Source organism: Centropristis striata, chromosome 3 (genome assembly GCF_030273125.1).
Source record: "Centropristis striata isolate RG_2023a ecotype Rhode Island chromosome 3, C.striata_1.0, whole genome shotgun sequence".
NCBI lineage: Eukaryota > Metazoa > Chordata > Actinopteri > Perciformes > Serranidae > Centropristis > Centropristis striata.
Window position 1 is genome coordinate 3924869 of NC_081519.1, and position 12264 is coordinate 3937132.

A 12264-nucleotide genomic window follows, 5' to 3' on the forward strand; every position below is an offset into this window, starting at 1 on the left:
GAGTGTAGTTTTAGGGGTTTGGGGTCTAGTTTTAGGAGTTTTGAGTCTAGTTTTATGGGTTTTGAATGTAGTTTTAGGGGTTTTGAGTCTAGTTTAAGGGGTTTTGAGTCTAGTTTTAGGGGTTTTGGGTCTAGTTTTAGGGGTTTTGAGTCTAGTTTTAGGAGTTTTGGGTCTAGTTTTAGAGGTTTTGGGTCTAGTTTTAGGGGTTTTGAGTGTAGTTTTAGGGGTTTTGGGTATAGTTTTCGGGGTTTTGAGTGTAGTTTTAGGGGTTTGGGGTCTAGTTTTAGGGGATTTGAGTCTAGTTTTAGGGGTTTTGAGTCTAGTTTTAGGGGTTTTCGGTCTAGTTTTAGGGGATTTGAGTCTAGTTTTAGGGGTTTTCGGTCTAGTTTTAGGGGATTTGAGTCTAGTTTTAGGGGATTTGAGTCTAGTTTCAGGGGTTTTGAGTCTAATTTTAGAGGTTTTGGGTCTAGTTTTAGGGGTTTTGGGTATAGTTTCAGGGGTTTTGAGTCTAATTTTAGAGGTTTTGGGTCTAGTTTTAGGGGTTTTGGGTCTATTTTTGAGGGGTTTTGGGTCTAGTTATAGGAGTTTTGGGTCTAGTTTTAGGGGTTTTGAGTCTAGTTTTAGGGGTTTTGGGTCGAGTTTTAGGGGTTTTGGGTCTAGTTTTAGGGGTTTTGAGTCTAGTTTTAGGGGTTTTGGGTGTAGTTTTAGGGGTTTTGGGTCTAGTTTTAGGGGTTTTGAGTCTAGTTTTAGGGGTTTTGGGTCTAGTTTTAGGGGTGGCCAGTAGCAGCTGATTGGAGGATCTCAGTGTTGTGGTGGATTTGAAGGGGCTCGGTCTAAATACTGGGGGGTTTTAGGCCATTAAGAGCTTGTCTTGTTTTTGACACACCTCCTCTGTTTTCCCTGCTGAAATGGTTCCTAACTTTATTCATTTTAAATCCTCCTCCTCCCTCACTACTTTCTGTCTTACTCCGCCTTTCAATCAATTCCTGCCTCCCTTTCATGCATCCTCCTTTTCTCTTGTGCTTCTTCTCATTCCTCCCTTTTCCATCCATCCATCCATTCCTCCTCCTCCCATCCTCTCATTTTAATTTGTCTTGTCTCCCTCTCCGCTCCCTCCAGCTCCTCCGAGAAGCATAACTCAAGGTCGTTTTCCGAATAAACATCAAATTAAATAATAGAGGGGTTCTTAATTTCCCCTCCATGGGACGGATGAAAAGCGAGGACTCTCTTGTCCCCCAACACCTCCCTACGAGACAGATAACCTTGTTGAGATGAAAACATTTATCACTTTCATACTGTCGTTAAATCCGCGTTATAAGTATGCAGTTATCGTCGCCATGGGGATGTATTGTTTCCGTTTCAATTCTCTCTTTCTTCAGAAAAAGAACAAGTCTTGTCTGTGGAGACTGATTGAAAATAAGCATTATGTACCAAACTCATTAAGACTATTATTACAGCAGTCAGCTGTGAGCAGGAGATTAAATTGATAAGCAAAGCAAAAAGCCCAGAGGGTGAAGAGATAATATGATGGATAAAATAAAAAGAAAGATAGATAGTATAAGTAGGAACACAGTGGGATAAACTGATTGGGAATTGAAAAGGGGAGTAAATGTGGAAAATACATTAACCCTCTGGGGGTTTATCACGTGAATTTTAACAAAAAAACATTCAACATTGACATTCCCAGGTCATGTAAAACCAAATATATGATAATAAGATAAGATAATAATGATAATATGTAATTTTGCACATAGTTTGTTTTTGAAGAGTTGCAGCTAACAAGAAAAAAATGCCTATAACTAAACATGTTTTTATGGGACTTTTTTGTATATAGTTTTATTATATTTACATTTTACCTTTTTATATGTTCACATTTGTATCATATGTTTACATTTTCAAGTTCCAAAACAGTTCATTGAGCATTTTTGTGGTTTTTTTGTAGTAAATAATGTAATTTTTCAACTTGGTTTTCATGATACTTGGAACAAATGATTCAATTTACAGACAGAAGGCCGGTCCTCACTTCTTTAAAGGCTTTTTTTTTGTTTTTCAGAATTTGTTTTAAGGGTTAAAGGTCACATGATAATGATAATTAACTGAAACTGTATTGTGTGGTTACAAAACTAACTAAAATTATAGTGAAAATGTCCTTCGTTTTCGTCTTTGTCAGCTTTTTTCATACATAATGAAGATGGATAAGACAAAGGAAATAAAGGCAAAATTTACTGTGACCTATTTTAATCTCCCACCCAACAAATACCCCATTACAAAAAACTACAACTAATAGAAACTAAACTAAAACTAAAGCATTTCACTCTAAAAACGAATTAAAACTAACTGAATTTGAAAACAAAAATTCACAATGAAAATTAAAACTAAAACTAATGAAAAATCCCAAACTATTATAACCTTGCTAGGGAATTTACTGTTACAATAAGGGTCCTCACAAAGATAGAAGTACAAGAATGTGTGTGTGTGTGTGTGTGTGTGTACACTCACGTCAATATAATTGGCGTTGATGTAGTCAGAGTGGGGGTCTCCGTCCAGCAGCTGCAGTCGGACTCTGGTGTGATCGTCTGTGGGGTCAGATAGCACAAAATACAACAGGCCTAAAGTTACATTTACCCACAGATCGGAGCAGCTAACTGGCTGGACGGGAACCAAACAACTGAGCAGGAGACCGACAGCACCGGCTGTCTGTTAGAAACCAGACAGAAGCAACAATAAGTCTTGGTTGAGACAACCCAACATGTGACTTTGACAATAGAAACCTCTCACTGCAAAAAAGGAAAAATTCAAGACAACAAACCTTTTCCTTTTGCAACAAACATGACTGTGCTACCCACAAACATTTGTGCAAAGACAGTTCAACCATGACAGAAAGCAGCTATGTGAAGTGGAAGTATTTTGAAATTTAAAGTAAATCCCCCTGCAAATAGGTCATTTTTGTTTTCTTTAACTCTATGGAGTCTTGGACTATTTTGTCAATTTTTGAATCATTTTCATGTCTTTTTTGTGTCTTTTCTGGTGATATTGTGTCTGTTGTTGTGTCTTTTTTTAGTTATTTTGTGTCTTTTTTTGTCATTTTGTGTCTTTTTTTAGTCATTATATGTCTGTTGTTATGTTGTTGTGTCTTTTTTTAGTTATTTTGTGTCTTTTTATGTCATTTTGTGTCTTTTTTGTGTCTTATTAGTTTTTTTATGTCTTTTTTTGGTCATTTTGTCTTTTATTAAGTAATTTAGTGTTTTTCTGTAATTTTGTGTCTTTTTTAATTTTCGTCTTTTTTTGTCATTTTTTTGTCTTTTTTTGACTTTTTTCTGTCATTCTGTGTCTTTTTTTAATAATTCTGTCTTTTTTTTTGTCATTTTGTGTCTTTTTTTGGTCATTTTGATACTGCCTCCAGCGGCCCCCAGGTAATTTGGGTTTGAGACCCCTGGTCTAAAGTGTTAATAGAGATATCGTAGTGAAATCATGATCTTGTTTTGTAGCTGTCATGGACAAACTGTATTCCAGACACATGTTTTATTTGTATTTACAGCGTCAGTGAAACCAGCGACTTTACTGCTATGATACACTGATTTAGTTCCACTGTGTAACTTTAAAGTGTTAAGAGGCTTCTGTTCCTTCTTCACTCTACCTTTCTCTCCTCTCATTCATCTATCTGCCTCTCTTTTACACCAGACAGCCTTCAAACAGCTGGAAACAGCATCTTGAGGTGTGTGTTTGTGTGTACGAGTGTGTGCATAAGTCGACAACATTCTGAGTTGTTTGACACATCAGCTGCAGGGAGCTCTGCTCTTAATAGGCTATTACACACTATAATACCCTCCGACACACACACACACACAGACACACACACATGCATTCACACACACACATTCTTGTACTTCTATCTTTGTGAGGACCCTCATTGTAACAGTGAATTCCCTTGCAAGGTGATTATAGTTTTGGATTTTTCATTAGTTTTAGTTGTGAATTTTTGTTTTCAAATCCAGTTAGTTTTAATGAGTTTTTAGAGTGAGTTTGATAGTTTTAGTTTAGCATTTTTTTTCTAAATGGTTTAGTTTTAGTTCAGTTTTTATTAGTTTTAGTTTTTTGTAATGGGGTATTTGTTTGGTGGGAGATTAAAAGAGGTCACAGTAAATTTTGCCTTTATTTCCTTTGTTCTATCCATCTTAATTATGTATGAAAAAAGTTGACAAAGACGAAAACAGAAGACATTTTCACTATAATTTTAGTTAGTTTTGTAACCACACAATACAGTTTCAGTTAATTATCATCATCATGTAACCTTTAACCCTTAAAACAAAGTCTGAAATCTCAAAAAATCTCTCTTTTAAGAATTGAGGACCGGCCGAAATGTCCTCATTTTGCAAAAATGTCTTCACTCTGTTGGTTAAAAACGTGTTCCGGTCCTCACTATGTAAGAAGTACAAGAACACCCACACACACACACACACACACATAGTTGCTGACACTGGAACACACACTTCACTCGAACATGAAAACATTACTTTCAAACATGCACACACACACGAAAACCCTTCAACACACATCTTAAAGACGTTCCAGAACATACGAACATATGGGGAAGTGAAGAAGATGCACTTTAACACACTTATACGCTACTCAATATCACGCACACACACACACACACACACACGTGCACACACACTTACACTCAATCACACATGCTGTTAAACTCCCTAATGCCTTGAGCCGGGCTGACAGCGGAGTGTGTGCCGTGAGTGAGTTGAGCTCCATGGGGAGTTAACTGATTAAGTATATCTGTGACAGACACAATCCCTGCTTAGTGGCTACTGGAAAAAGGAGGCGAGGAGAGCAGGAGGAGGAGGAGGAGGAGGAGAGAGGGAAGTGGAGGATAGAGGAGTAAAACATCTTGTTCAGCACTCTTAACTTGCTAATCTGAGTGTTTTTTCCCCCTGTGAAAAACCAGCTCCATCTGTTTATGTGGACATTTAACAGAGTTATGGGTGTTTACCACGACGAAGCTAACGAGCTACCTGTCATTTGAGCATGATAGTGTTTTGAAAGTAAAAAAAATATTCAAAATCACAATTTATGTTGGACTAAAGGACTAAAAAAGACCCAAAAAGACAAAAAATGACTAAAAAAAACTAAGAAAATGACCCAAAAAGACATAAAAATACCAAAAAAGACTCAAAATGAGAAGACAGAATGACCAAAAAAACCCCACAGAAGACACAAAATAATGAGCATGATAGTGTTTTGAAAGTAGAAAAAAAAAGATTCAAAATCACATTTTATGCTGGACTAAAGGACTAAAAAGGACACAGAAATTACAAAAAAAGACACAAAATGACAAATAAAGACACAAAATGAGAAAAAAAGACACAAAATGACTAAAAAAGACACAAAAAGACAAAAAATGACTAAAAAAACAAAGAAAATGAACCAAAAAGACAGAAATACCAAAAAAGACACAAAATGACTAAAAAAGACACAAAAAGACAAAAAAAGACTAAAAAAAAACAAAGAAAATGACCCAAAAAGACATAAAAATACCAAAAAAGACACAAAATGAGAAGACAGAATGACCAAAAAAACCCCACAGAAGACACAAAACAACTAACAAAAAAGACACAAAATGACTAAAAAAAGAAACAAAAAGACAAAAAATGACTAAAAAAACTAAGAAAATGAACCAAAAAGACAGAAATACCAAAAAAGACAAAAAATGACAAATAAAGACACAAAATGACAAAAAATGACCAAAAACAAACACACAAAAACTAATTAAGTATATCTGTGACAGACACAATCCCTGCTTAGTGGCTACTGGAAAAAGGAGGCGAGGAGAGCAGGAGGAGGAGGAGAAGAGAGGGAAGTGGAGGATAGAGGAGTAAAACATCTTGTTCAGCACTCTTAACTTGCTAATCTGAGCGTTTTTTTTCTCGCTCTGAAAAACCAGCTCCATCTGTTTATGTGGACATTTAACAGAGTTATGGGTGTTTACCACGAAGATGCTAACGAGCTACTTGTCATGTTAAGGTGCTAGATTGTGTTTTAAACCTTTTGTTCCTTATGTTTCTGTACATGTAAAGAGGTAATTACTTGTGCTTTATGGAGTGCAACTATCTCCAAATGCCTCTGAGCATCCAGCTATAATGTCTTTTTAAACACTTGAGTGACAAGCAATGACGACATTCTGCTTCATATCCCAGACCAGTGAATGCCAACGATCCTTTAACCCTGTGGAGTCTCTAAAAGCCCCAAATAATCCAGACTTGTTGCCTCCATCAGACTAGAAAACAAAGCAGCGTGGAGCCCTACTGTAAATTTACCTCTAAAGTTCTGGCTGTAAACTCCATGAGGCCAGTTTCAGTTTGATGATGATATACCAAGTAAAACTGGAGACAAGCTCAAATAGATTTAGTATCAAATGATAGAACTGGATGGAACCCTCTTATATGTTAGATTTGACACCTTTGGTCACATTTGGAACATTTAATTTGCTTAATTGAGCATGATAGTGTTTTAAAATAAAATAAAAGATTCAAAATCACATTTTATGTTGGACTAAACGACTAAAAAAGACACAAAATGACCAAAAAAAACACACAAAATGACTAAAAAAAGAAACAAAATGACCAAAAAAACACACAAAATGACCAAAAAAGACATAAAAATACCAAAAAAGACACAAAATGACCAAAAACAGACATAAAAATACCAAAAGAGACGCAAAATAAGAAGACAGAATGACCAAAAAAAACACAGAAGACACAAAATGACCAAAAAAGACACAAAATGACGAGCATGATAGTGTTTTTAAAGTAAAAAAATGATTCAAAATCACATTTTATGCTGGACTAAAGGACTATAAATGACACAAGATGACAAAAAAGACACAAAATGACAAAAAAAAGAGATAAAATACCAAAAAAGACACAAAATGAGAAGACAGAATGACCAAAAAACCCCACAGAAGACACAAAATGACAAAAAAACAACACAAAAAAGACACGAAACGATTCAAAAAAGACCAAAATAGCCCAAGACTCCATAGCTTTAACCTCCGTCATCATCACAGGAAATGAAAGGAGAGTCAACGGGAGAGTGGATATCCTAGATAAAGAGGTGTGTGATACAGTATTTTAGCAGCGGGAAATCTCCCATCATGCATCTCATCTGCATTAGAGCCACTGTATCATACTGTAGTATCCACCCTCGTCTCTCCAGCATTGTAAAATAAAACCTAATGGGAAAAACTGAAGCATTAAATTCTTCTCTCTCCAACACTCTGTTACACTTTCTTGCATTTTGTGGGCAGCTGGAAAGACAATGGAATATAAAAGAGGCAGTAAGTGAAGGTTTTAACGGCCTGGTGGCTCCAATGACAATAATAATATATCTGCAAGAGCTTGATAAGGTTTTTTTTTTGTTCAATATCAATGATCCGCCAGTTGTTCCGTCCATTTGCTCCTGAAAACAGAAACTAAGCCACCGTAGGTTTAGCCACACTGAGTTTAAGCTGCCAGGTTCTTTTCCTGAACCACAAAAGCTTTGTGCTATTTATTTTTATTTTATTTGCACAGTTAGAATGACATAAAAGGAAAAAGATAACATATAGTGTAAAGCAGTGTCTTTTTTTTTTTATTTTTGTCTCTTTTTTGGTCATTTTGTGTCTTTATTTTGGTCATTTTGTGTCTTTGTTTTGGTCATTTTGTGTCTTTTCGGTAATTTTGTGGGGGGTTTTTTGGTAATTTTGTGTCTTTTTTTGGTAATTTTGTGAGGTTTTTTTGGTAATTTTGTGTCTTTTTTTATCATTTTGTGGTCAATTCGTGTCTTTTTTGGTCCTTTTGTTTCCTTTTTTGGTAATTTTTTGTCTTTTTTTGGTCATGGTGTGTCTTTTTTTGGTTTGTGTCTTTTTTGGTCATTTTGTGTCTTTTCGGTAATTTTGTGGGTTTTTTTTGGTCATTTTGTGTCTTTTTTATCATTTTGTGGTCAATTTGTGTCTTTTTTGGTCATTTTGTCTCTTTTTTTGGTAATGTTGTGTCTTTTTTTGGTAATTTTGTCTCTTTTTTGGTCATCTTGTGTCTTTTTTTTGTAATTTTGTGTCTTTTTTTGGTAATTTTGTGTCTTTTCTGTAATTTTGTGGGTTTTTTTTGGTAATTTTGTGTCTTTTTTGGTAATTTTGTGTCTTTTCTGTAATTTTGAGGGTTTTTTTGTCATTTTGTGTCTTTTTTTGGTCATTTTGTATCTTTTTTAGTCATTTTGTGTCTTTTTTTTATCATTTTGTGGTCAATTCGTGTCTTTTGTTGGTCCTTTTGTTTCCTTGTTTCTGTATTTTTTTTGTCTATTTTGGGTCATTTTGTGTCTTTCTTGGTCATTTTGTGTCTTTTTTTAGTTTTTTGTGTCTTTTTTGTCTTTTTTTGATGTCATGAAGAAGTCGTGTCATGTAATTTCACCAGGAATAGCCTTGGTTGGATAGCTGAGGAGGAAAATAAAGATTTGTTGGAGAAGCCAAAAGCCTTGCTAGTCACTGATACATAGTTCAGGAAAGGTCATAGATCATTTACATTTCCAAATATGATCCGAGTTGAGCCATGCAGGGTTGGAGGATTTCATTAGTCCTGTTTTCAGTGGAGGATTTCAGCATTATATAACCTAAGTACTTCTTAAATGTCTTTTTGCCTCATCAAGCGGGAACAATCTGGGGGAGACTCTGGCCTTATAAAGCAATAAAAGAGCAATATATTCATGGAAGAGGAGCATAATGACTCCATAGATTATCTCCTGCTCCAATTAAGATATTTCACTATATAATGTGGGTCTTAGTTCTGCTGATATAAAGCATCATCCTGAACTTTGATCTTTAACCCCTAATAGGGCACTCATTGAAATACTTGCAAATTCCAAATTTCAACCAAGAGAATATTGGAGGATATTACATACAGCCAGAAACGTGAAATAGCCACGGATTCGCTTAACTCAAAATCCGTGGAATAGCCACGGAATCACTCAAATTTCCGTGAAACTGACACGGATTTCGCTACAATGCAAGTTAATGACAGTCATATCCCGTGGCTATTCCAACATACAAAGTGATTATGTATATTCACTGAGTGAAGATTTAGAAAATAAAACATATATTTCTCGCTAGAAATGTGATCAAAATCCATTTTTATGCAGAAACTAAGTCAAAATATTGATTTTTTCACTAAAAATGAGAGAACTGTCCGCCATGTTTTTTGTTCTGACCGCTGGGACCTTGAAAGTCACGTGACTTGGAACAAACCAATAGGAACAAATATCCATGGAATAGCCACGGGATATGACTGTCATTAACTTGCATTGTAGCGAAATCCGTGTCAGTTTCACGGAAATTTGAGTGATTCCGTGGCTATTCCACGGATTCCTGTGAGACCAGGTTCAAAAATAGACACAAAATGACCAGAAAAAAGACACAAAATGACTAAAGAAAGACACAAATGACCCAAAAAAGAAACAAAATGACCAAAAAAAGACAAAAACTGACTAAAAAAAAGACAAAAACTACTAATAAAAAAACACAAAATGACCAAAAATTACATAAAATTAAGCAAAAAAGGACTCAAATTGACCACAAAATGACAAAAGCTTACCACAAAAAGACACAAATTGACCAAAAAAAGACACAAAATGACCAAACAAGACACAAAATGACCACAAAAAGACACAAAATGACTAAAAAACTGCCAGGACCTTGAAAGTCACTTGACTTGGAACAAACCAATAGGAACAAATATCCATGGAATAGCCACGGGATATGACTGTCATTAACTTGCATTGTAGCGAAATCCGTGTCAGTTTCACGGAAATTTGAGTGATTCCGTGGCTATTCCACGGATTCCTGTGAGACCAGGTTCAAAAATAGACACAAAATGACCAGAAAAAAGACACAAAATGACTAAAGAAAGACACAAATGACCCAAAAAAGAAACAAAATGACCAAAAAAAGACAAAAACTGACTAAAAAAAAGACAAAAACTACGAATAAAAAAACACAAAATGACCAAAAATTACATAAAATTAAGCAAAAAAGGACTCAAATTGACCACAAAATGACAAAAGCTTACCACAAAAAGACACAAATTGACCAAAAAAAGACACAAAATGACCAAAACAAGACACAAAATTACCACAAAAAGACACAAAATGACTAAAAAACCGCCGGGACCTTGAAAGTCACGTGACTTGGAACAAACCAATAGGAACAAATATCCATGGAATAGCCACGGGATATGACATTAACTTGCATTGTAGCGAAATCCGTGTCAGTTTCACGGAAATTTGAGTGATTCCGTGGCTATTCCACGGATTTTGAGTTAAGCGAATCCGTGGCTATTTCACGGATTCCTGTGAGACCAGGTTGTTTTATTCATAATGATTTTGCTTATTATCAAGAATGTTTCCATGACTGTAGATGTAAAAATGGCCAAAAAAGGACACAAAATGATCAAAAAAGACACAAAATGACCAAAAATAGATGTAAAAATGATCAAAAAAGACATAAAAATACCAAAAAAGACACAAAATGACCCAAAAAAGACACAAAATGACTAAAAAAAGACACAAAAATGCAAAAAATGACCAAAAAAACACACAAAATGACCAAAAAAGACATAAAAATGACAATCCGTGGCTATTTCACGGATTCCTGTGAGACCAGGTTCGTAATTTATTACATCATCAGGTTCTCCACCTCCTGACTATTAAGAGGGACCAGAGCAGCAGCTCCTGTTTGTTGTTGTGTAGGGACAGCGGTCATTAGTTTCTGGCTTCTTCTTCTTCTCATTCTGTGTGTTTGCAGCAGCAGCAGCTCTCTCAGTGCGTACAATCTGATCTGATGTCTCAAAATTACAGCTCTCTGCTGCATTCAGCTGCCCCGGCCAATCTCTCCCAGATAAAAACACACGAGTCTATTTTGTTTGGCCTTTTTCTGGACCCCTCAAGTTAACAAGTTCTCCCCAACAAAACTTTTACAGTGGCTGCCGGGGTAATGACAAGACTTGGGAGAGAAGAAGAGGAGAAAAGATGAGACACAGAAAGAGAAAATGGAACCAAAGTAAAAGCAGAGAGAGGAGAGAGGAGGAGAGAGCTGTAAGGTTACGAGGAGAAGGAGACTCAGCAGAGGAGGAGAGCTCATTAATGAGTAATGGGTTCGGGACCCTTTGCTCTTGGACACCTCAGCTTTTGATGACTCTGTTGTTGAGCCAACATGAGCCTGAGTATCTGCTCTATATATCTATAATCTATCAGAGGAGACGAGGCTGAACATGATTCCAGTGTTGATTTAGATCTGCTGACTGGGGACTAAAGACAGATAGAGTTAAAGAGTTTCTATTATGTTGGTTTTAGTATTAGATTTAATTTAAACTGTTAAAAACCAGTGTGAATATTAAAGGTTCTGGTTCGTTTTTGTTTGACTAAAACATCTTTCTTAACTCTATGGAGTCTTTTTGGGCTATTTTGTCCATTTTTGAATCATTTTCATGTCTTTTTTGGTCATTTTGTGTCTTCTGTGTCTTTTATGGTCATTTTGTGTCTTTTTTAATTTTTTGTGTCTTTTTTGGTCATTTTGTATCTGTTGTGTCTTTTTTTAGTTATTTTGTGTCTTTTTTTTGTGTCTTTTTTATTTTTTTGTGTCTTTTTTTATTTTTTGTGTCTTTTTGGGTCATTTTGTGTCCTTTTTGTATCTTTTTTTATTTTTTTGTGTCTTTTTTGGTCATCATGTGTCTGTTGTGTCTTTTTTGGTCATTTTGTGTCCTTTTTGTGTCTTTTTTTTAGTTTTTTGTGTCTTTTTTGGTCATTATGTGTCTGTTGTTGTGTCTTTTTTTGTCATTTTGTGTCTGTTCTGTCTTTTTTTCTAGTCATTTTGTGTCTTTTTTGTGTCTTTCTTTAGTTTTTTACGTCTTTTTTTGCCATTTTGTGTCTTTTTGTGTCTTTGTTTTATTTTTTTCTGTCTTTTTTAGTCATTTTGTGTCTTTTTTAGTCCTTTAATCCAACATAAAATGTGTGAACTGTTGCAAATGTGAACAAAGGTGTCAAATCTAACATATAAGAGGGTTCCATCCAGTTCTATCATTTGATACTAAATCTATTTGAGTTTACAGCCAGAACTTTAGAGGTAAATTTACAGCAGGGCTCCACGCTGCTTTGTTTTCTAGTCTGGATGGAGTCAACAAGTCTTTTGGACACTCCACAGGGTTAAACTTATATTCTTTATCCATTCTCATA

The 12264-nt window shown here is 35.4% G+C and overlaps 1 protein-coding gene across 1 annotated transcript in view; it reads right to left on the reverse strand.

The window, feature by feature from the left end:
* ptprt (protein tyrosine phosphatase receptor type T) overlaps nt 1–12264 on the reverse strand; it is a 555356-nt gene that overhangs the window by 56881 nt on the left and 486211 nt on the right. The window contains exon 24 of the mRNA XM_059329753.1: nt 2500–2576. Within this exon, the coding sequence (XP_059185736.1) occupies nt 2500–2576 (77 nt within the window). The remainder of the gene's footprint in view (nt 1–2499; nt 2577–12264) is intronic.